The following is a 25,641-nucleotide window of genomic DNA, read 5'->3' as shown; positions in this document are numbered from 1 at the left end:
AAGCTCTATTGACGTGAACTTTATTTTGAAGGGTTCGGCTAAATTTCGAGTAAAAAACATCGAAAGGTTTGTTGTGTAGTAGCTGTGTTTTTTTCACGAAACATTTGTTAACTGTGATTTAGAACTTTGAGAGACAATTTTTCCGATGTTATAGTTATGTTAACTGAATGCTTGAATGCGTAAAGAAAAGTAAAATGAAAGACGTTTTTTTGAGGGTTCTGTAAGATTTTGAGCTACACTGCTTTCAAAACAATTCGTAATTCAGTCGAAAAATCGTGGATTAGAATCTTTCTGATGAATTTTTCCACACATTTGTTTAAACATGTCATAAAAAATTTATTCATTGAAGAACATCAAAGCATCATTTGCAAATGCAATGCAGTTACTAACCTTTCTCCTTCTTTTAAAGTGACCAAACTTCGAGTTTTTCAAGGCTTAGCCAAACTTAGTCTCCCTGACCAGGTAAAATGCATTGATAAGCGTTGGGACATCTAAACATCGTCGTGATTCATAAGACATTTGGTAGGTTAGATGTACTTGATCAGTATGTAATTCAAGAAGTCCTTCAAAAAGGTTTTGATTTCTTTTTTTAGATGTTGTTTGAGCCAAAACCATGTGTTGCTAAGGCTCCAACAAAGCCATCAGTGATATGATCGAGGTTTTAAAGAAAATCTTACAGCAAGAAAAAAGTCGTTTTACACCTTTTATAGGTTAGAACTAATGCCTCAGATTTGATTTCAGCAAAAATCCTCCATTTCCTGCAAGTTTTCTTCGGAAAATATCTGAATAAAATCACTTTTCACTACAAACCCTTCGAAAAGTAAACAAATTGGCGCTTTTGTGCAAGCCCGCATTTATAGTACAAGACAGTATTTTGATAAGATGTTTATTAGGTTTTCATCGGACTAAAATGAGTACATGTTGTACGAAGGCGAGCAAACGTCATCAAAAGTTTGAAACTTTAGCATTTACAAAAAGTCTATCTTTAGAAGTTCGACTTTCCAAACTCCCTCGCTCGGTTAAATGGACGCTCGCAATGCATCATAATTAGCATGTTAAAAATCCAAAGACCATGAATAAATTAGATTAGAATATTACAAATCCCTGCATTAGAATATATTAATTCAATTGCTAAAGATTAAACAAATGAACATTTTCTACTTTCACATCCCCATGATACCTTGCGTCTTTGGGGAGTAACCAGAGGGTAAAAACCCACTTATTTTGCTGAAGGCTGATCAGACAATGTTGACAATACCTTGTTTGGTATCCAAAGATGAAATGAAGAAGTAAAAAACAGAAGAAGATAGAAGCTTGAAGACGTTTAAGGTAAATTTTAAACATTTTTTCGTAAGTCAATAAATTTTCTGTAAGACTAAAACTCGGAATAAACTGATAATCAGTATTGTACAGATAAAAGCAGTTATATATAGCATAAATTCAATTAAGAAACCTTTCAATTTGGGACAGGTTTTTGATTGGTTATCCCCCAAAGACGCAAGGCATTATGGGGATGTGAAAGTAGAGAATAAAAGTAAATTCGGCTGCTTCAAAAGCAAATTCAGTCCCACCAAAAATTAAATATGATTACCATAAAAGCAAATTCAAAGACCACAATAAAAATACAATAAGCCATGAAATAAATGATGAAAATATTGACTGGATCGGCGTCCCGTGCGATTTCAAATTAATTTTGAAATTTAATTAAATTCTCACAAGTAAACAACACAACGCCGGCCAGCAGCGCCAATTTTTAAAAAGTTATTCTTGGTGTCCCTCCATTGCTTTAACAATAAAAGGACAAAAGGCATGGCTGTCATGCTGGGTGACATAACAAAGAAACCAAGTCTTGGTTAAAGTCATCCAAAATGGCGGCGATGACGTCACATGCAACATCCCAAGAATACTTTAGTCTTGAATTCTCTGTCGTGTTAGCCTGGATTTTGTATGGAATTTATTTGGATATTTAAGCATTCCAGTAAAGGTCCGTTGAATTTACGATCACCCAACGTCACAAGCACTCAAATAATAAGTTAACTCTGCAAAATCCTACAGCATCGACATTAGACTATTATCAATTTCCATTATTTACAATCACACGACGTCACATGCACCTAAATATGTGAACTCGGCAAAACCATTACAGAATCGACATTAGAGTGTTATCAATGTACATTATTTACAATCACACGACGTCACATGCACCTAAATATGTGAACTCGGCAAAATCATTACAGAATCGACATTAGAGTGTTATAAATGTACATTATTTACAATAACTTTTCATTCAGATCTTTTTATACACAATTCACCACGTTTAACACCAAATTTCTCATTTTCTAAGTATGTGCACTCTTTTCGAGGTTGTTGTTCTGTGATTGGCCAGTCTGGTTATCTGAGGAGTAGAACCCTTTACCATCACACCTTGCGCATTGCATATCACCAGCTTTTTTCCCTTTTATCTTGTCTTTTATGTACCTATACCAGGGTTTTATAGATCCAGTTGTTCCTTGTGGTCCCAATATTCCTAGCAACGTCACGAAGAAGAACAGAGAAAAGACCAAAGACAGTCCAATAGTACAGAATATAAAAATCCCGAACTGGAAGAAGAAGAGTATTTTGGCTGCAAACATGAAGGCAGCAGCTCCAAGTGTCGTACAAGCGCCTGATATCACTGAGATTCCAACATGTTCAAGCGCGTGCTTGACCTTCTCTTGTCTTGATTGGAATGGGCACGTGACGTAACCTTCGGCCAAGTGCACGACATAATCCACAGCCAGCCCAACAACGAGAGTGAGGTTCAGAGACTCTAGGACTCCTAGCTTCCAGCCAACCATTGGAATGATGCCTATGACTCCCAAAGTGATGCAAGCGATGGATAACATGCATAGGAGAGCGACGATCCAGTTGGTTGTCATGACAATGAGGATTGGTAATGTAAGTGCAAGGCCAAGGCAAACACCTCGAATGGCGTTGATGACAAGAACCTAAAAAACATGTAACATTTTAGCCAACCCTGGAATAATATCTGGACTGATAGCATAAAAACGACTTTCTGTGTTAAGATCAATAAGAGAGTCATAAAGATCGTCATGTCATTAGATTGAAATCACTAAACCCATGAAAAAGATATTACGCTAATACACATTAGTAGACCCTAATTCCATTGTTTCCCTTTGTGTCTATTTGACTGTTACACGTTAACTAGTATATTTTATGTCACGGGTAAAGTGACTTCCCAGCTAAATATTTATTCAGAGTTTTTGTATTTTGTTTTTTCTCTTTCGATTTTCTCTATGAAAACCATTCGCACGGACTTGTCAAAGGCATTGCTTGGGCTGCCTGTACATTGCTTTACTATCCTGCATTGGAAGTGTTCTTGGCTGGTTCTGATGAAGGCGCGGCGAAGATTGAAGCCAATCCTTGGCGTCCCCGACCAAAACAAACAAGGAACGCCTGATTCAGGCTAGTGCTTTCATAAACTATTGAAAGCGACAATCGTTCTCATTCACCCTAAAAATCCCTAAAAATCGAATGAGACTTGGAAAGAGGGCGCCTATCAAAGAAATGTGGGTCCGTATTGAAAATACGAGATGGTGCAGCGTTCTGTCAACTAATGAGCTCAATATTTCTTAGCGTTCAGAAGTAAACGTATCACCTACAAACATCTTCCTACCTCTTGTACTTTGATCCAGTGCCAGGCGTTGAATGTCTCAGGAGTGGCTTGAAAAGCATTACGACAAGAAGGTGGAAATAACTTCATCTGTAAAGAAAGTGAAAGAAGACTAGATCATAAGCATTGCATGGAAATCAGTTTTCGTTTGTTTTACTCCACACACCCAGAAATCAAGCAACTGAATTCCATAAGGGACCGGTGATTATTTAACGTCTGCTTTGGGGTGGGAGGAATTTTGTTGCAACACGTTAAAGTATGATTAAATGACTCACCCCTCCCCCCCTCCCCCCCCCCCCCCCCCCCCAAAAGGCACTACATTTTTTATGACCAACCCTTACCAGTAATTGCTACTAAGTGATTATTGTCAAGTGATTACGTAATCCCCTAAAGATGCTCAAGATGCTAAAGATTTCTTAATGATCCCCCCTTAGTAGTGGTTGCAAATGAGTAATTCCCCTTCAATTTCTGCCTATATTGACCTGATCCTCCCAAGAGGCACTGTATTTCTTCATGACCCCCCCCCCCCCCTTATTAGTGGTTGCTACTGAGTGATTCCCCCCTTTGATTCCTGTCAATATTGACCTGATCCCCCCAAGAAGCACTATATATTTTTATGATCCCCCCTTCCTAGTGGTTGCTACCGAATGATCCCCCTTTGATACTTGTTAATAAATAGTTGACCCCACCTCCAGCTGTCTAAAAACTATTGCTGTGAACCTCCCCCCCCCCCCCCTCCCTCCAGTTCCTCCGACTATTCCAATCTAAGATCCTGATCTTCAGGCTTGCTTGAAATCGAAGGAATCCTAACCTCTTGTTTTATGTAGTCGTCCCATGCTTTGACGACTTTGATCCCTTCTACGTAACCAAGTGAATTCGGTGTCAGCTTCGTTTCTATGACAACTGCAGCGTAAAGCAGCTGGTTGCCATATTTGCCACCTATAAAATGGAAATAAATGAATAGCTGTAAGAATCAATAAATGGATGGATAGATGAGTGGATGGATGAGTGGATGGGTAGATGTGTGGATGGACATATAAGGGGATGGGAAGATGACTGAAAGAATGGTTGAAAAAATGATGAAAATACAAGATATAATGAAAGAATGAATCAATGATGGAATCAAGGAATGGAAAAAGAGAAAATTCTGGTTTAAAAATACGCCTGTGCTAGAACTGATTACACAATTAAAAAAAAAAAAAAAAAAAAAATGCAATGACCTCTTGTAATAGGCCGTTTGAATGATGGCGTCAATTGACTACCACTACCAAAGTGCTTCGAAAAGTTTCTTATTCAAATTTGTATTTCCTCATGAGAATAGTATAGTAAGACAATTGGTGCTAATTAACTGAACAAAAGAAAGTGTATAAGAGAGTGTGGTAGTGGTAGTAAATGACGCTATAACGCAAGTGACCTATTATATTTCTCGTCAAATTATATGTCCAAACCAAAGAATGTAATTGAGTTTATTACCTTGAAAAACATTACTGTGATGTGAAGTGGTGTCCACTGTACCTCCAATCATTCCTTCGTAGTTTTTGTAATCAGTGTTGTTATAAGACGTGTTTCCACGTGTAATCCAATTGGCCACAGCTACTTCAAAGTACCTGTAGTATTCATCTGTAACCTTGGTTAGGTCATAGAGAAGAGGGTTGTACTTCATGAGGGTTAGCGCTTTATCGTGGTTTATCGGCATGGTTAAGTCTGTTCTGTTTGGATACTGAATCTTCTTTTCTTCTTGCTGTAGGAAAAAAATAGAGTCCGTTATTGTTCCGTCCCTTGTAAGAAACCGGACAATTTGTTATATCTATCTCCAGCTGATCTGAGAATTATTTTAGCCTCGATTGAAAATAACGTGAATGGAAAAAAATTGCAAAACTAAGGTGTCACTTTTCTTCTTGAAATTATGAATTTGCAAGGCTTCAAATAAAAAATGACGTTGCTAATAAGCGCTTAATGACACAATAGTTAAAGATTTTGATATTTTTATTCCAATGGTGGACATATATGAGAAAATACCGCCCGCTCAAATAGCCAATCAGAACGCACGATTTTTTAGGATACAGGACCGGAAAAAAGTTTATATTTTTCACTGGTCAATTTTCACAGGCTTAAGAGACCTCAGTTTTGAAGTGGTGTCATTTTTTATGTCATAATTATTTCAGATCAACTGGCTAGATCTCCCGCAAACGCAGAAAGACATGACACATTCTTATTGCTTCCCTACATCATTTTACCAGTTTGCAAACCTTCTAACAAAGACAAATACTCTTATGTTTACCTAATACTTGGAGATGTTTGCGATTCCTTTTCTCTGATCATAAAGATTTTTTTCACTTGTCAACGGACGCTTCACGTTCTTTGTAAACGAGAACTCTGTTAGCACTAACCTGTAAAAAGGCATCCATTGCTTCGGCGAAACAATGAACAACTGGTTGGTTGGTAACTGGGTGACGACGGATTTTGAGCTCTTCCACTTTTGAGCTCTGTAAGCTGCTAAAGTTCTTACAAAAAGCCTGAATAAAAAGCATGAAAGGTGTAATATCCTTTGATTCTTCTGGTGATATATAGTGAACCAGTACCCAGTTAATGCTACGCTACGTAGTCTAATATGGCTGCTCAAAGGCAAGGAGAGGGGAGGTTGTAGTTACTATTCAAAATGGAATCTGACCATATATAGGGATCAAACTATTCAGCCGATGACTAGTGGTGGATGGCTAACAATGACGTAAGGCTCTAATAATCAATCCTCTTTTCACCTACATTAGGTATAGAGGCTTTCCACCACCACGCGAAGGCAGCCATGTTAGATGGCAGGAACAATACAATCGTTTTACATGAGAAAGAATTCAATCTCCGAGAGCAAAGGAATTTTATTGTTCTGCCATCTAATCACAGGCAAGAGAGAGGGACGAAATACTCATAATACTCAGAAGGCGTTTGAATCCCAGAATCATTTTGGACTTCTCCTTGTCCAGAGACATTCCCCATACCTTATGTACATGATATGTATACCCAGGGCTGAATATTACACAATCCCAAGACCCGTAGAACTTCACTGGAACACACGAATATTTTACAGAGCAACACAGAGTATTAGTGACTAGAGTATTCATACCAGCAAAGCAATCTGACAGGGCGGTGGACTGAAATCAAACCCATTATCCAATACGGTCTTCCCCGGACACTTGTAATCTGTAAAATGACAGGAAGAACGGTCTTGGTTTTGCAGTCCCCAAGCAACATACACTTTTACAAACTTGTCTTCCTCACTGGGATTAAATGCATTCTCTCGAAGCCGCTTGACATCGTACCAGTTGGTTCCAGGTCCCATGATATCAATCTAAAGGACAATATATGACAATATATTATAGGTACACGTTTGTGAATATGGATCAGTTAACGTTTTATAAAAGATGTGAGAAATAAATAGGCAAATGTAAAGATGTCTGTTTTTAAATCTTAATTTGTGCACCCCGTTCAGAGAACTAGACTAACTTTTAAAAGGTTTGGAGGTAAAACAAGGTTCCTTTCTTTTCTTTATTCTTTTTATAGTACTTATTCTTCTAAAAAATGAAAATGTTTCTAGCTTTTTCTCCCCACCCCCCACCTCCACTATTTCAAAAAGTTATCATTAGTTAAGGACGGAGAATTTAGCCTCTGTAATAACTGTACTGCTATTTCAAAAGAAATGTTGCATGTTGCATATCAAGCCCGGGACGTTGTAAATACCATCAGTGAAGTGTCTAGTTTTTCTAAAATTTGTCTGTACGTTTTTCCTCTATATTTGCTTCTGAGTTGACATTATTTACTTCAAGATATTAATACCTTTCAAGATTAGTAAGCAAAAAGCACTGAAAATGCAGCATGTAACATGGAACATCGAACATGCAACAAAACCTTCATCAACCATTTTTGAAGTAGCTGTATACTGTAAAGTGTGCATATATTAAACAAATGGCAAAGGTTAACAATAAAGATATTGAAGTTCTATTATCATAGATTTACCTGCTCATCGTCTGGTTGAAGTTGTACCGCGAATACAATCGATACAACGACAAAAGAGATCGTTATGACCATCAGAATCCATCGCACCACTTTATGACCAATAACCTTTTCGTAAAAAGGCCCCCCTATAAAGTTAGCGATAACAAGTGTAGCATCTCTTCGTTTCTCCTTATCTTGCTGTTGGACAAGCTCGGTTTCCTTATTTTCATCACTGTTGCTCACTCTGTTGGTCCTACATGCGAAGCATGGCCACTTCCAGTCTTTCCAGTAGAGTTCATAAGTGATGATAACAGTTGGAAAGAATAGAATGACAGAAACATAGTTCACCATGACTATGAGTGCCGAGAAGACACCAAAGCTCGACACAGCGAGTAACGGAGAAAAAACGTTGGTCAAAAATGCGACGAATGTGGTGAAGGATGTGATGAACATAGCACCAGCGGCGTGCTTGTATGTGTACGAGAAGCGCTGAAGAAGGTTTGGGAATCCTTTTTCCTTGGATGCTCTCCAAGTGTCATAAAAGACAAAAACGTCATCAGCTCCGATACCCAAGATGATGAACACCGAGAGAACGTGAAAGATCCCGACATAGCGAAAGTCTAAGAGGATACGGTAAACGATGTTAGCTCCGAAGAATGAAGAAAAAATACTGAACACGCCCCAACCAGTTATCCAGAGCGACTGCGTTTGTAAGATCATGAAGAGGAATATGAAAACGACACTTCCACAGACGAGAAGTAAGTCCCAGATAACTTGCTTTTGAACCGAACTCATCATCAGCGTCTGCATGAGGTAGTGAATCTTGAGAGGACCAACTCCATTTGTGTATGCATCATCCAAGATGAGACCAAATGCATCCCCAGCAAGTGTCTGGGCCTTGTCTAGTTGGTCCATGGGTCTATCATGGGTGTCAGCGTATCCCTCAAAGGGGAATCCTGTAAAAAAGATTGACCTAGTGATTGGAGAAGTTAATTCATTGGAGCTGTTCTTGAAGTCCTTCCCAAGATGGTAGCTCATCGAGGATGTCATCAACACGTTGGCTGCTTTAAGAACTTGCGGAATTTGCTGAAATTGCGGATCAAAGAAAATCGGATTGAAATGTCGATAGGTACCGTCAAAAAACCGTATCACCGAAAAGGGAAGCGAGCACCGCTTATTTTCATCCATTAAACACAATTCCTTTTGATATATTGAATTATTATAGAGCTTTCTTTCGAAAACCTGAATAGTTTCTAGAGCTTCCTTGGTAAAAATGTTGTTGCCATTTTTATTCTCATAGAACACTTCCAGTACTTCATGCCTTGCCGCCCTTATTCCTTGCTTGTCATTTGGGTTTTTGAAAATCCATGTCATTCTGGAGTCACTTGCAGCAAACTTCCACGCGTCTCCTTGAAGTTTGACATCTTCGCTTTCAAGCTGCATTGGAAGTTGCGCGAAGTCAACGGGCAAGATGTCGTAACCAGAAAAGTTTAGAAGACCAGTGAATAAGATAGCCATGATGTGACAACCTAGGGTTAAAGCTGCCGAAACAATAAACAAACACTTTTAATAATAGTCCAAAAAATAAAAAATTCTAATTTGTGTAGTTTTTTACGTCATAACTTAAAGCTCTATATATGCTACTTGTGAGTGTAGGACTGAATACCGAACGTTTGACGCACAGCGACGAGAAGATGCGCACACCACCATCAATTACCGCCACCCGGTTAGCTCAGTTGGTAAGAGCGTCGGTCTGTTGTGCGGGAGGTCGTGGTTCAAGCCTCGGCCGGACCAACACTCAGGGTCTTAAAATAACTGAGGAGAAGGTGCTGCCTTTGTAATAATATCTGCAAATGGTTAGGCCTTCAAGTCTTCTCGGACAAGGACTTTAAACCGTAGGCCCTGTCTCCTAACCCTTCCTAACCTACAGTAAAAATGGGGGACATAAAAGAACCACTGAGGACGTAAAAAGAAACCCTGGCAGTGACCACCCTCAATGCCTACACTTCCTACTAACCATCTCTCATGCTTGTAAATTGCATAAAGCAATCTGTCATTCACAACTCCATGTAAAGCGCCTTTGATTATATCCACATATTAAAGGGCGCTATATAAATCATCATAAATCATAAATCAATGCTATGAATGAACTTTAAATGATGCGTCAAATTAAAATAATACATTTTCCATTTTAAATTTATCATATTTCCAGAGCTGAGACTTTTTAAAAAATTCTGCCAAGCCAAAATCTTAAGGTTTAAAATAGACCAGAAAAATTTTTTTGGTTAAAATTTAAATACTTATCAGTTTCCATTCTTTTTTTTTACGCTGTCGCGGCCAGTCAGAATCTTCGCTCATGCAAGTTCTATTCCTACCTGTGTCGCATCAGTAATGCAACGATAATACTCAATGTAAAGCGCCTTTGATTATATCCATATAGAAATGGCGCTATATAAATCATAAATCATCTTCATAAAATAATTGTATTTTTAAATTTCAAAATATCCAAAAGTTCTTAGATGTTTTGTACCACCGTTAGTATTTTGTGTTATGCTTTGTGACTTTTGCCGGAAATTTAGAGCCGGCTTGATTTCTGTGACCAAACTCGAGAACATCAAGACGCAATAAACTGCGGCAATAAAACGCGCCATCTGATCAGTTTTCCAGAGTCGCGCAAAAAATATTATATCTCTCAGATAAAAATATATTTTCTAGAATTGAAATTTAAGGTTTTTCGGACAAGGGGGTTCTTTAAGTTTCGCATGGAGCTCCACGATATACAACTTGATTGATTGCCTTATGACATAATTCCATACATAATTCCATATTCCACACGTTGATTGGTAGAATAGTATAATTAAGACTAGTTATGTCCTTCCTAACCTACGCATGAGGTAGTAGCTAGCCTTTTAACTCAAGATGACCAAATTGACGAAGCTTGCCATTAAAGCAAGAGACAGATGTTTTTACTTGGCTTTGAAGGCAGGAAATGTGATAGATTTCAAGTGGAACTTTCACTAACAAACGAGGGCCTCGTTCTTCTTTCACCCATAAAAGCCTAACAATTCTATTTTTTTTCTATTTACACGGACGTTAAGCAATCTAAAAAAAAAAAAACAAACAAAAAACAAAGACCCCGCGTACTATATTTATTTAGGAACCGGTATTTCACAAAATATATAATTTCTGTCGTAAGTAACAGGGAGCCCAATTTAGATAAAAGTGCTCGATAAAATTAAAATCAGGAAAATATATAAATTATTGAAAAAAAAAGGGGCAGAGGCTAAGAATCGGTGCTACTAAATAATACAAGCGAACAGGAAAATTCAAGCAAAAACGCAGTACAACTATAGTCGCTGTGTATTGAAAGAAGTCCAAATATATTAATTTACTTTTCGTTTAATTTAATGCCTTGGTTGAAGGCAAAGCCAAACATATTAGGCCAACCATTGCTTTACTGATTGAGAAAATTTGGTGGAAGAAGATTGCATCTCTCAGGACCAATTAAGAAGCGGTAAAATCCATCATCCCAACCAAACATCTTCTAATCTAAATTGAGACTTGTTATATTTGAATATTTCGATCCTTAATCCTGCTGGCCTTGGTGTCATATGTGAGTAGAGATTTTAGTTGGCTCTCTCCTGTGTTTCAAGTTTTTTTCTCCGAGTTTTTCGGTTTTCTTCCCGTAGTAAAAATCGACTTCTAAATTTCAATTGGATCTTAAGATTTAATAGAGAGTTAAAGATTCTCGTTTACGGTAAAGGCGAAACCAGCCAGTAAAGATAGATAAACAAATGAATATTTGTGTTTGGTGAGAACGTTTACGAGTTAAAGCGAAATACGAGAAAACGATGAACATTTCTGCCGTTATGGGAAGGAAAAACGGGAATCTTCATCTGTCTATTCTCGATAGTGCTAAACTCTTATTTTCTTTCGCACTATAATTAGAAAATATTGGTTAATATGAGTTGCCACTTGTATTAGAAAAAAACATTTATTGATATTGTTCAGATTTGTCTAAATATAATTAAATTCGGGCTGTTTCAAAAGAAGCTGATTTATCACTAGTTTCACACTGAAATTTGAATGGAACTGGAAAAAAAAAATCCAATTTCCGAAGATGGGATCATCAGGACAATATAATCTGAAACCCTTTATTTTAAGACTGATTTACACGGTACGACTTTCCCTCACACATAATAAAAGTATACTGTATTGCAATATCCTTGAGGCAAGTTTTAGCTGAACTTACAGTCGTATAAGCAAGTTTGTACAGTCGATTTTAAAAATACACAAATCAATCCGTGTTACCTTTACCATGTATGCACTTATTTGAAAGTTTTATTTTTACAAACTTCACGTAGATGGGAAGGAAAAACTAGTTGAAAAAAACGGACGGGCCAAGAAATGAAAATATTGTGTGTGAATTTACGCAGGCATGGTCGAGGACAGATAATAATAATAATAATAATAATAATAATAATAATAATAATAATAATATGATTCTATTAATAATAATAAAGCAAATACGAACAAAACAAGTTAAAACTATATGGGATGTTAAATTTACTAAACTAAATTGAACATATTTATTGTTCTTCTAACCCAGAAAATAGGTTCCAAAAATCTAAATATTAACTATAAAAATTGAGAGAAAAAAAAAGATTTACTTGTAAAAAGTTAAAACTGTTAAAAAAGCACAGATTAACGTGATCTAAGAACTAGAGGAACAATAATCTAAAGGCAAAGATGTTATTGCAAGGAAACAAGAAAAATGAAGAATCATTCGTTCGGTTGCAGGTGCAAAGGTTCGGGCTGTTACGCAATATCAGCAAATCGAAAAAAAAAAATTTATCCCTCCGGTTGAAAATAATACTATGTTACAGGATAAATTTAGATTGTTTACGGAATAAGGTACAAAACAGGTACGTTGGACATGTTTTTCGACGAAGACCTAAAGTATAAAGCCATTCTTTGTCCAAATTATCCATGATACGGTCACGCGGATAAGTTCTGCGTTTTTCCACGTTCGAGTTATATTTTTGCCTTGATTTTCTAAATACAAAACTCAGTCATAATCCAAGGTGAACATGCAATTTATATATGACAATCGAAGAAGCTTAAACTGTTATTTCTTGACTTGACGTATTAGAATTTTCATTCGTGGACTTTTACTTACCAAATAAGAGTTTGGGTCGCTTCAATACAAGCCTGCAGTAAGCAATTTCCAGAGCCATCGTCTACTTGTTTCAAAGGAAAAATAAAACTTTCAATGGTTCTTACTTAATCATTCCCGAGAAAATGAGTATGAAGATCTGGTTTTCAGCAGAAGAAGAAGGAAAGAGAACAGTGTTACTAAGCTCAGTCAGATGGTGTTGTAATGAGATGCAAGTAGCCAGGTGGTGGAATTATAAAGAACAAACAGTATTCCACTATAATTATACAGCTCAACGCTTTAATACAATAAAATATATACTTGACCAAGAGAGCAATACTCGTCTACAAGGGCGATGAAAATGTCCATTCACAATACTTCAAAGATGTTGTGGTCTCGTCGTTTAAAATTTTTAAATATGGGCTCAGCAAAACTGACACAAAAGTCAAAGCAGTCTTTATTTTTGCACTTGTATAGCATAAGTACGACAAATGTGCTTGACTGAGGGTGACAGGAACAATTGTGTGTAAAGCTACCATTACTAGTAGCGCATTGAGAGAAAGACGATGGATGGAGAAGCACCCACGATCTGATTAACCCAACGAAAAAAACTGTTGTATCAGTAAGGACTTGTTTAACTTGGCTTAAAAAATTAATTCACATTGATTACACTGGATAAGAAATAAATGATGACGGGATTATATCTAAGGCATCTTTTGTGCTGCTAATGGAAGGTCTTTGAGCTGAGTTACGTCATTAGCGCCAGAAGTAGCGACGTCTTAGATGATCAAGATTTTAAGACTGTTATTGTTTCTACGATGGAAGTAAGCTTAATGTTCAGTTCCTGAACTCCTTCTAATAGTTCGGGTTTTATCTCGCCTGTCACGGAATCGGTGTGGTGTTTCTGAAGCAAAGAATCGATTGAAATTAACAATAGGAGGGTTTTGCATAATGAAAATATGAGGAAAGCTGCGCACAGACCCCACACTGTGAAATGTGATAATCACTGATGAAATAAAAGTCGTAAACTAACAAATTAGCTAGTAAAAATAAACAAGGAAACAGACCAACAAGCAAGCAAACAAACAAGCAAACAAAGAAACAAACCAAAAACAAAAAAAAACAAAAAACAAACAAAGCAAGCAAGCAAGCAAGCAAGCAAGCAAGCAAGCCAGCAAGCAAACTATTTGCAAACAAGGAGATAAACGAACAAAAGAACTAATCGCATACGTACGAGTAGTTTTAGCACTACTGCTATTCTCACTGAATAAATTATCACCAAGCAGTATAAATTAAGTCAATTAACGTCGTTTGAAGCTTCGAAGGACGAATTTTGCTCGCTGTCCCCACCACCACCACCATCCATAAGCCAACATTCTAGTGCTCTATGCATGCTGATGAAACACAGGCGGGACTTGAGGCGTTTATGCTGACGGCAGGTATTGTGGGACAAAGTTTAGGTTTGTCGTGCTCCATTTGTTTTGTTTTACCGGTGCAAAGAGAATGTCAAAGATATCATTTGTACTGAGAGCTCACGTGGCGTGCTTGGCGACTTCTAGGAAGCAGACAGAGAATATTGTGCCTGGAGTTCTGGGAACTCGGCTAGCTCACAAGACGACTTGATAATGTTTGTACTTGGAGTTCAGGGAACTCGGCTAGCTCACGAGAAAACTTGAGAATATTTGTGTGCCTAGAGTTCAAGGAGCTCGGCAAGACGCAGACTTCGATATTCGTGCTCGAAATACAGAATTTTCGGGTTCAAATGGGATTAAATTCTGGAGTCCATCCCAGGGCATTGAATTTACCGGCCATGAGTTGATGCGTTTTTGTAAACATTTCATTCCAAAACTGTGTAAACCACGAGAGAATTAGAATATGTTAAGTGTCGTGATTAGGGGATTAAGAAGTTCATGATGGCTATTCAGAATGTGCACTCTGTGACCGCCAATACTTCCACGTTTTTTCGCGCACTTTTTGTTATTTGTTCACGGTTCCCTCCCACTTTCTTCGTTGACTTGGGGGGGTCTGCTCAGTGCCTCTATTCTGGACCAAGTTCAGAGACTGAGTCAACGAAAGGGTGGGTCCCTGCCTAGGGTCTCCTAGGTTTTCATTTATCGTGTAATGGATTTGGAGGGTCCCACCCCTTCGTTGGGCTTTGTTCCTTTGGTCACATGTCCCAGCGCCGATTTTACACCGATTATACAGGATATTTGAGTAGTGGATATAGATCTTATTAACCGAGTGCGAGGTCCGTACCGTAAGTTATGGACCGAGTTTTTTCCACTGCCTTATGGCCCAAGCGCGTAGCGCGCGGGCCATAAAAAAGTGGAGAAAACGAGGATCCATAACTTACGGTACGGACCGAGCAAACGAGGTTAAATAAGATATTTATTATATGGCAAGGCATTGAGATAAAATAGAGGCGAAGCAACAAAAAGTAAAGTTGACAGCGCATGTCAAACGAGAACTGCATTGGAAGGGCTTCCTGTACGTGCCAAAAGTCATGTAGTGTTTGAGTCGCTCAAAAGGCGAAGTTTTAGTTTACTTTGAAAGAATTTAGCTAAAGTTTAAAGTTTTCTGAAATACTAGTTAACAAAAGTGAGGCTTTATTTTGCAAAACATGTAAATGCAAAGCAAAAAAGAAGACCTCAAGAACTCAACATGAGATTGAGAAGAAAACTGTCGTACTTCAAACTTCAAGATATTCACAACCAAGATGAAAAACACTACAGCCTTCCGTTTGTTTTCCTGCCTTTTATTGAGAAAAAAAAAACAACTCAAAAACTGTCTCCAGAAATGAATGAGAAGCTTTGGAAAATTACGGCTGGCTGAACATGGATAGTTTTCGTCAATTTTCAACGTTTTGACTGTTTGAAGCAGGCCGCCATATGCACAATGGCTGAAGTCATGAAGACGACACACTTTCGACTCAATTAAAAAAGGTACTGCCAACTCTCCGTCTAAAAATACATTCAAATTCAAGTGGGGGTGAAATATTACTGAAATATGGAAATACTTCAAGAGCGGATGAGCCTAGAAAAAGCCTTAAAACGATTACGAAAGAAGCTACTGGCTTCTTCACCCGATCGATTCAGATAAATTCAAACTGGACGTTGTTAGCTCACTGAAATAACAAATTTACGTTAATTCTACATGTAAACCTATCTTTATTTCATTTACTGAATTAGCCGCTGTTCACCACCCTTTAGTTCGTAGTTTGACATAGTTTTAGCTTTAGCATAGTTTTTCTAGTTTTTTCTAGTCGTACAAAATCGCTCAACTAGTGCCGTGTAGAGCCTTGATCGAAAGAGTTTCGCTTGTATGAAAGAGTTGTCGCTTGTTTGATAAGTTTTACATTAAATGCCAGTGACTTTCAGTTATCTTTAATTATTCATTGAAGGTTTTCCGACGATTTTCATCCAGAAATATATTTTTTTGATAAAGATTTGAATGTTTTAAAAGATCATAAGTACGTACACCAAGTGAACCATTTCATTTTTCGGTCCGTACCGTAAGTTATGGACCGCTAATTGACCAATCATAGCGCGTGAAATTACCTTGCCATATAATAAAGTGGAATTATTAGCCGGCATTATGCTTTAAGTTTTGAGTATTGGATGTGGGTTTTGAGTATTGGATGTGGGTTTTGAGTATTGGATGTGGGTTTTGAGTATTGGATGTGGGTTTTTGAGTATTGGGTATATGGGGTTAAGCATAGCAAGAATAAAGGTTGGCATATTACTACTGGATTAATTATTACGCACTTTTACGAGTGGAGTTTGGATATATACCATCTCGTTGTATTGTCTGGGACAAGGAGCGGATCTCGCCCCATAACTTAATCATACTACGACGTGATAATGGCTTCAGTGAGAATATATTACTATTTGCCATCATAATAGTAAATATGAAAGGAAAAAAAATATGGCAGAAGCTTTTAGCTTCTTCAATTAAGTAACAATGCTTAACCCTTTGTTTTCCTTGTGCAAATATTATATGAATCATGTTTGTTGCTTATGACTGCAAACTGGTCGCTTGCAAGACGTTGACGATCGCTTTCTACAGGTTGCTGCATCCTGCAGGGCCGATCGCTTTATACAGGTCGCTACATCGTGCTGCTTGAGGTGGTTTTAACCTACACATAAGATGATTTTAAAACACTTACCGTTGCCTTAGCAATAAGCTGTTTCAGTATAAGCTTAGCAGATGACAGCAGTTGGATGGCTTGTGCAGGGTCAGATTTTTTCTTGCTCACGTCTGTATAAACTTGTGAAAAAAATGACAGAATGCAAATAGGTTTGCAAGGGCATTGAGTTAAACTTGAGCAGATCTAAGTCAGGTCATGGAATCGAGAGTGCCATAACATCACTACTCTCGCCTCTGACCTCAGCGGGGCTCTTGGGATCGATTCCTGGACTCACTATATGTGAGTAGAGTGTGTTACAATCTCGTACCCAGAGCCTGCGTTTCTTTTGGCCTGCGGCGAAGAACGAAAGCTCAGGCATAATCCATATTTTGGCGCATGCGCAATTTTCGGAAAGTGAGATATAAACGGTCAAAATAAGCGAAGTAAAAATTAAATCGAAGTCAAAATCAAAGTCAAAATCATAGTAAAAATTAAAAATCGGGAAAATCTTTTTAAAAAGTTTTTGGCAAGTCTTTGGCGTGCGCTAATATACCGGAAGTCCAAGAAATCCTGGTCTTAAAAAGTGGATTATGCCAGAGCCCTCGTTCTTCACCGCAGGCCAGAAGAAACGCAGGCTCTGGGTACGAGATTGAGTGTGTTACGCCTGTACCTTCATTCGAGAGTTTTTTTACGCGTTCTTCCGTTTTCCTTCCTCCGCAAAACCTACCACACTAAATTCCAATTTGATCTGAGTGTTAGCCTTGCACCAAGTCTGATCAACAGGAGGATATTTCAAGGTTGTAAAGTCGTAGACCAAATTGGAATATCGAGCCATGTGGCAACGAGAGTAATGTAATCCCTTTCTTATTCCTGACCCAAGTTAAGTTTAACATTCTTATGCGAACATGAATGGTCGCATCTTTATAAAGAATCTATTTTCTCATTTCCTGTATTGATTTGTACAGCAAGTTTACCTTCAGCTAAGTTCAGAGTCATGTTGATAGCATCTTGGAACTTCGTTACGTCGCTCTCCCAACTCGGTGCCTGAGAACTGATGCGATGTGCTTTAATGAGGAAATTTAGTCCCTAGAACAAAGGGGTATTTCATAAATGAAAAAGAAACAATCTGTTGTTGCAATGGTTATGGTAATGATGGTGACGACATTGATGATGATGGTAGTTGTGGTGGTGATGATGATGACGACATTGATGATGATGGCAGTTGTGGTGGAGATGATGATGACGACATTGATGATGATGGTAGTTGTGGTGTTGATGATGGTGACGACATTGATGATGATTGTAGTTGTGGTGGTGATGATGATGACGACATTGATGATGATGGCAGTTGTGGTGGAGATGATGATGACGACATTGATGATGATTGTAGTTGTGTTGGTGATGATGACTACATTGATGATGATGGTAGTTGTGGTGGTGATGATGATAACGACATTGATGATGATGGTAATTGTGTTGGTGATGATGGTGACGACATTGATGATGATGGTAGTTGTGGTGGTGATGATGGTGACGACATTGATAATGATGGTAGTTGTGGTGGTGATGGTGACGACATTGATGATGATGGTAGTTGTGTTGGTGATGATGGTGACGACATTGATGATGATTGTAGTTGTGGTGATGATGGTGACGACATTGATGATGATGGTAGTTGTGTTGGTGATGATGGTGACGACATTGATGATGATGGTAGTTGTGGTGGTGATGATGGTGACGACATTGATGATGATGGTAGTTGTGGTGGTGATGATGGTGACGACATTGATGATGATGGTAAGTGTGTGGGTGATGATGATGACGACATTGATGATGATGACGACATTGATGATGATGGTAGTTGTGGTGGAGATGATGGTGACGACATTGATGATTGTAGTTGTGGTGATGATGATGGTGACGACATTGATGATGATTGTAGTTGTGGTGATGATGATGGTGACGACATTGATGATGATTGTAGTTGTGGTGGTGATGATGATGATGACACTGATGATAATGGTAATTGTGTTGGTGATGATGGTGACGACATTGATGATGATGGTAGTTGTGGTGGTGATGATGGTGACGACATTGATGATGATTGTAGTTGTGTTGGTGATGATGATAACGACATTGATGATGATGGTAAGTGTGGTAATGTTAATAGTGATGATAGTGATGATGATTATAAATGAAGTGATGCTGGTGGTAAAGGTAATAGCGATGATGATAATGGTGATGACATTCATGATGATGGTAGCTGTGGTAATAGTAATGGTGATGATAGTGATGATGATTATAAATGAAGTGATGCTGGTGGAAAAGGTAGTAGCAATGATGATAATGGTGATGACATTCATGATGACGGTAGCTGTGGTAATAGTAATGGTGATGATAGTGATGATGATTTATAAATGATGATGGTTCTGGTGTTGGAGGTGTTGCTAATAATGGTAGTGGTGATATTGATGATGATGATTATATAAACGATGTAGTGGTAGTGGTAGAGGTGATAGTGACTGTCATCATCGATGATGATTATGATGTTGACTAAAGATGATAATTGAAGCGATGACAATTGATGATAATGACTATAATAGCAATTAAATAAAAACAATTAGTAGTGATGATAATGGTAGTGATGTTGGCCGATAATCAATCATGGTACTAATGGTTGTGCCTAAGGATACTAATGATAATCAATACCTTTTCATTATCTTCTGGCGAGTCTGTCATCAAGTACAGTTTGGAGTAAAGGTACCATATTTCAGAGTCATTCGTTATCTGAAGGGAAAAAGTTCCAAGTAAACTACTGCTCTTCTATGCTCGTGTGATTCAGGCTTTTATATCGCTTATGACAATGTGTTGACCATCATAAATTATACATGAGTAACTAATGAATATGAATAAGATAATTAATGGAATAAAACTTGTAAAGGTCTTACGGTACTAGTGATTCGCCCAAACAATTTGATCAGATTTGGTCTCAGTCTTGTGGCTAAAAAACAACACAACAAATATCAACGTGATGATGATGATGATGATAACAATTCACCACTTTAGAAACGAGCAGTAGCCTGGTTCGAGTTTAGATACGAAAAAACGCTTGGGATTGTTACAGGGTACAGAGATACGATCTTCAACGCTTTTGAAGAGCTTTGAGTCAGGAATATCATTCTCAGTGACAGTTATTTCAATTTTTGTATCTATTATATCTTTTTTTGCGCATTCTGTCATATTTGTTTGTATGCAGGGCCCGGTTGTTTAAAGCCCGATTAGTGCTAATCCTGGGTTAACTCTTAATAAGACCTATAGAGTTAATCCTGGATTAGCACTAATCCAGCTTTGAGCAACCCGGCCCAGGTGTCCCCTGTAACAATCCCAAGCGCCTTTGCGTGTCTAAACTCGACCTAGGTTACCCAAGTTTCTAAATTGGCCAATAATAATAATGATGATGATGATGATGACAATGATGATGATAATGATGACGACGATGGCATCAAAAATGACACTCAAAATGTTTATTTATTGACAAAAGTCTCCACGTCACTGCTGAATCATATATTCAATATTTTAGACATAGGGCAAACGTCGAACTTTCGATGCACCGAACTCATTAAAAACAATGGATATCAGGTGATAATGAGGCGGCATTCTTTGATGTAATTAAGTTCGGTGCATGGAAAGATCGACAGTTTTAGTAATATCTGCATGAAAACGTTGAATATAAACTCTTTTTTTAAATGAAACAAACTTTTTCTACTGCTTGAAGTCACAGTGAACATTTTTAGTACCATATAAGTTATATTTGCCCACGTTCTCCCACGTATAAGAAATTCACCGGCACTTTTCTTCATACTTTACCGATTTTTGAACTTATTTCCTTCAAACTTCATAGTTTTACTAGTTTTACCAGCTATGGTAATTATTTTTGTTTTACTAAATTTGAAAATACTTGATAAAATCGAATTTATGCAACTCAACTTAACAGTCTTTTATTGCCTGTGGACAGCGTTGCAAATGACTCTGGCGCAACTTAGGATTTAAGATTGAAAAAACGAAGAGTTAAAATCATGAAGAGAATAAAAGTCGACACCCGCAGCGAAAGAGCTCATTGAACTATTCGTGTTAGTTAGTAGGTGTCGATTTCGAAGTTCATTAAACTCATAGCATTCATCAGCGCACATCCTCGGCTAAGTAGTTCTCGGTGGACGTTCTCCAGGTGCTCTCGTTTTGACAGCCCATCAAAAACCAGCCAATCATCGCGCAGGAAGAAATCTGATCAGAAGGTCCATCGAAAAAAAAAAAAATGCCGACAGAAGTCAGAAAAAATTACTCTGAATCTGTGCTTCCCTAGCTACGTTATGGTCTAGCAATACATTTAAAATTCTACCTATTCTTATAACGAATACCTATGAGTCAAATGGTGTGTTGTGGTTTCAATTCTTTTATGAAATTATCGTGAAATGATAGCTGCTTGTTCGCGATAAACAACTGAAACTAGGACTTCCTCATCAACTACAACAATCCTTTGCGCGCGTTCGCCGAGATCACCTATCTTGTTTCCGTTCGTTTTTTTTTACTTCATTCATCTGTGAGGAAAAACCATTTTCATTTTTTTTCTTTTGCTTCAATTAATTTCCTTGACTTTGCGTGCGAATTTAGTCACTAGATGTTGAGCTTTTACCCCACTATTAAAATCAATTTCTATGGCGTAGATTGATGCTTTTCATTTCTCTGTTAAAATTTCCGCTTTCACTGTCCATTAATGTAGTTAATGTCGACCTTTTAAGATGTAAGTAAAGTATACAATATCTACCCCATTTCCAAGATTTTTCTTTTATTCTTTTTTCTTTTTTAATCGTAGGATTTTCTATTTCTTTTGATTGCTTTTACTTTATGTATTAAGAGGAGATTGTTTTCAATAACGAGCAATAATGGCAAAAAGCGCCAAAAACTAGACCTTCGTATGAGTTTTGATCCCAATTTTCGTTTTGGGTTAACACTCAAAACCTTTTTTTAACAGTTAGAAACTGATGTATTATGATAAAATGCTTGTTTGAAGCAGTATTTTCAATTCTACAAAGATGTTTTGTTGCATTTGTGTGCAATGTAGCCGCCTTTGTCAGGCTTTCTTTTATAGAAAACGTATGGGAAATAAGCAAATGAAGGTCTAAACCTCATTTTCGAATAAAATTTTTGCTTTAGGTTAACACTTTGATTCCACTTTCATCGGTCACCTCCACTTCCAAACAAATTAAACTTTCTGAATAACAAGATTTTAGCCTTGTACGACAGCCTTTCTTCAAGAAAATAGTTTTTGACGCTCACCGCTTGAATACGAAAAGCATTCTCTCTTAATAAAAACAACCTTCAATGTTAACGAACTCCGCTGAAACAACTTTTCTGCATCAGTTTGTATTTTATTTAATGTAGACTACATACACTTAACCAAATTCAGGACTAAATCATAAAAAATAAAGTTAAATAAAACGTAGACGATCGAAACAAAAACTTATTATTATCAATAAAGGCTAAGAGAGTAAATTTGATCTAAGTCAGGGCACGGCTAACTGACAGATGGAACCCTGAAACAACCTCTGTGCTGCTCTAAGTCAGGGCACGGCTAACTGACAGATGGAACCCTGAAACAACCTCTGGGCTGATCTAAGTCAGGGCACGGCTAACTCACAGATGGAACCCTGAAACAACCTCTGGGCTGATCTAAGTCAGGGCACGGCTAACTGACAGATGGAACCCTGAAACAACCTCTGGGCTGATCTAAGTCAGGGCATGGCTAACTCACAGATTGAACCCTGAAACAATCTCTGGGCTGATCTAAGGCAGGGCACGGCTAACTGACAGATGGAACCCTGAAACAACCTCTGGGCTGATCTAAGTCAGGGCACGGCTAACTCACAGATGGAACCCTGAAACAACCTCTGGGCTGATCTAAGTCAGGGCACGGCTAACTCACAGATGGAACCCTGAAACAACCTCTGGGCTGATCTAAGTCAGGGCATGGCTAACTGACAGATTGAACCCTGAAACAACCTCTGGGCTGATCTAAGGCAGGGCACGGCTAACTCACAGATCAAACCCTGGAAAAAACCTCTGGGCTGATCTAAGTCAGGGCAAGGCTAACTGACAGATGGAACCCTGAAACAACCTCTGGGCTGATCTAAGTCAGGGCATGGCTAACTGACAGATGGAACCCTGAAACAACCTCTGGGCTGATCTAAGTCAGGGCATGGCTAACTCACAGATCAAACCCTGAAACAACCTCTGGGCTGATCTAAGTCAGGGCATGGCTAACTCACAGATAGAACCCTGAAACAATCTCTGGGCTGATCTAAGTCAGGGCACGGCTAACTCACAGATCAAACCCTGGAAAAAACCTCTAGGCTGAACTAAGTCAGGGCACAGCTAACTAACTGGATCCCTAAATCTATTCATTTGGTGAACATTTTCAATCGGTAGAATTGATGCTTGTGAATACAATCCAGTTTACTAGTATAAAGTCGTTTTCATTTCTACACTGATTAAAAGTCCTTACGTTGGTTCGTTCAATTTCTATATCTTTCTTTCTTCGATTACTTTTAGTCTTTTCTTGTCCAGTAATTTTTCTCCTTTTCACTCTCCTTCTTTCCTTTCACATTTTATTCAAAATCTTGGCGGCTATCCGTATTAATGACTGCATCTTCCATAGCAAACGTAGTAGCCGGTTGAATTTCATTCCATCGTATCCCAAAACACCTCAATAACTTCTGTTTAAATTCATTTGTTCGCAAACCGTAAATGATTGGATTTAAAAAGGAATTCATAAGTGCGAGAGTCTCGGCTAGGGGTAAAAACAAATAAAGACCCGGTTTACGTATCTCGTGGCCATAAGCGTTCAGTAAACCATAGCATACATGAAGAGGAATGAACGTTGCGATAAAAAGAGCTATCATGATAACAGCTGACATAGAACTCTTCTTTTGGCATCGCATTCGTTGATTTTTTGGTAGTGTATTGACTGCCATGTTCCTTTGTTGGCATTCAATCTGCTTTCTATGCCTTCGCACAACGAGGGCAATTGCCACATAACAGTAAATTACAAACCCGAACATAACCAAGGATAGAAAAATCCCAAAGAAGTTAACATACATCAGTGAATCCTCAGAGAACGGGTAGTTGAAGTACAGAATCGACTCTAGTACAACTTCTGTCCATATTACAACCGTTGCACAAACTAATCTACGGCTTGTGATCCGTCTTGGATATTTGTACGGCTTGGTAATGGCTATATAGCGCTCGTATGTGACGACCACTAATTGGGGAAAAGAAGCGCTGAGAGTAACATAAGCGCAGAGGTAGAAGACTTTTTCCAGGAGACAGCTCGGCTGAGTGTTATTCAGAAAGTAGATCTCCTTGGCGATGTACAACGGCTGGCATATTATACCCGAGAAAAAGTCAGTACACGCAAGACAACCTAACACGAGCAGGCGCTCTTTACGAAACGCTTGGTTCTTAACTACAGCGAGAATAACAAGCAAGTTGAAGATGACGGTGAACGGCGCTGTAATCAGATTGATGACTATTGACAGGACTTTGGAGAGTTTGATCAATGAAGTCGTTGACTCCCAACTGAAAACCTCGCCCAGAAAGAGTTCACACGGCAAGTTTGAGGCAGAACTATGAGCGTTGAAGGTCTGGTTTAGAGCTGCTGTTGTATTTACGAGCGATTGAAGCATGTTTGTCGATCTTGTCATTAACGAACAAACGGTGTAGCCTTCTTTACGAGACTAGGATATTTAGGTGACATCGCTTCACTTGCATATGTTATGCAACAAAGTGCTCCGTTTAAATATTGCGATGGACATTAAAGGTGTGTGTCAGTTATTTTAAGAAAATATTCTTTTCGTTGTTCGTAATGAATTATCTTTGCCGACACCTGGTGTCCCAAGAAAACTGGAATTAAACTGTTTTCCATAATTGACGTAAGCGAGGTTTAATGTGCCTATCACCCTTCTAACAATACTCACAGTATTGATTCTACATGGGGCAAGCTGTTAAATGACCCGGGAAAAAAACGTTTGAGTGCGGCTTTTTGAAGGTATATTGGTTTTTCTATGCCATAAGCTCATGCTGTGACGTATGACGAGGCATTTATGTTTATTTGTTCTTCCCTGTAATTCGAAACACCGGCTGCTATGTGAAAACTAATTGCAATGATTTCGATAAGGGCATTGGGTAAAACAATGGCTCATATCAAATTTAATTTATCTGTGCCAGAATGTTTTGTATATTAAATAATTACTCCCCATACGTCATAGTCATTAGCATATGGCATGGAAAAAACCTTTATAACTTTCAGAAGCTGCACTCAAACTATGAATTTTTGGGGGGTCATTTAACAGCTTACCCCATGTAGAATCAATACTGAGAATATTGTCAGAAGGGTGATAGGCACTTTAAAATAAACGCGTTTGACGTTAACGACTATCTTATGGTATACACTTCTTTCTTTCTTTGCAAATTGACAGAGCGACAGACAAAATGGCTCACGAATCCAGAAAGAGAGTAAAACATGGTTTTTGGTGACTAACTTATTGAAATAATTATATTAAAAAACACCACAGCTTTGCAATCAATTGTGGTTTTTCATCGTGACGTCACGCTAGCGAGAAAAAAATCATTTTTTGTTTTATCAGA

The 25,641-nt window shown here is 38.1% G+C and overlaps 2 protein-coding genes across 2 annotated transcripts in view; both read right to left on the bottom strand.

The window, feature by feature from the left end:
• Nucleotides 1-887: 887 nt before the first annotated feature.
• LOC116299353 (protein dispatched homolog 1) lies at nucleotides 888-13,080 on the bottom strand. The gene is made up of 8 exons (XM_031707999.2): nucleotides 12,840-13,080; nucleotides 7,682-9,201; nucleotides 6,792-7,016; nucleotides 6,064-6,189; nucleotides 5,147-5,414; nucleotides 4,485-4,612; nucleotides 3,677-3,763; nucleotides 888-2,987 (listed from the first exon to the last, which is right to left on the bottom strand). Exons 1-8 carry the CDS (start codon nucleotides 12,895-12,897, stop codon nucleotides 2,340-2,342), a joined length of 3,060 nt encoding a protein of 1,019 aa, XP_031563859.2. The 5' UTR covers nucleotides 12,898-13,080; the 3' UTR covers nucleotides 888-2,339.
• A 174-nt stretch (nucleotides 13,081-13,254) lies between these two features.
• The window catches only part of LOC148905225 (tetratricopeptide repeat protein 27-like), a 29,781-nt gene continuing 17,394 nt past the window's right edge, over nucleotides 13,255-25,641 (bottom strand). Inside the window, exons 27-31 of the mRNA XM_089040893.1 lie at nucleotides 19,890-19,942; nucleotides 19,651-19,728; nucleotides 17,916-18,027; nucleotides 16,981-17,081; nucleotides 13,255-13,719 (exon numbers count right to left, since the gene is read on the bottom strand). Coding sequence (XP_088897019.1) covers nucleotides 13,603-13,719; nucleotides 16,981-17,081; nucleotides 17,916-18,027; nucleotides 19,651-19,728; nucleotides 19,890-19,942 — 461 coding nt within the window. The 3' untranslated portion in view covers nucleotides 13,255-13,602. The remainder of the gene's footprint in view (nucleotides 13,720-16,980; nucleotides 17,082-17,915; nucleotides 18,028-19,650; nucleotides 19,729-19,889; nucleotides 19,943-25,641) is intronic.

Source organism: Actinia tenebrosa, unplaced genomic scaffold (genome assembly GCF_029948245.1).
Source record: "Actinia tenebrosa isolate PJP-AT-01 unplaced genomic scaffold, QUT_ActTen_1.0 PGA_scaffold8__29_contigs__length_14323225, whole genome shotgun sequence".
NCBI classification, from domain to species: domain Eukaryota; kingdom Metazoa; phylum Cnidaria; class Anthozoa; order Actiniaria; family Actiniidae; genus Actinia; species Actinia tenebrosa.
Note: the sequence above shows the minus strand (reverse complement) of the source record. Positions and strands in the feature narration are given on the sequence as shown.

Coding starts and splice junctions, on each gene's coding strand:
- LOC116299353 (XM_031707999.2), bottom strand. CDS start 12,897: ATGGCTCTGGAAATTGCTTACTGCAGGCTTGTATTGAAGCGACCCAAA. Junction 6,190..6,791: donor CCTGTCAGATTGCTTTGCTG/GTATGAATACTC, acceptor CTTTTTATTCAG/GCTTTTTGTAAGAACTTTAG. Junction 3,764..4,484: donor ACGACTACATAAAACAAGAG/GTTAGGATTCCT, acceptor CTTTCTTTACAG/ATGAAGTTATTTCCACCTTC.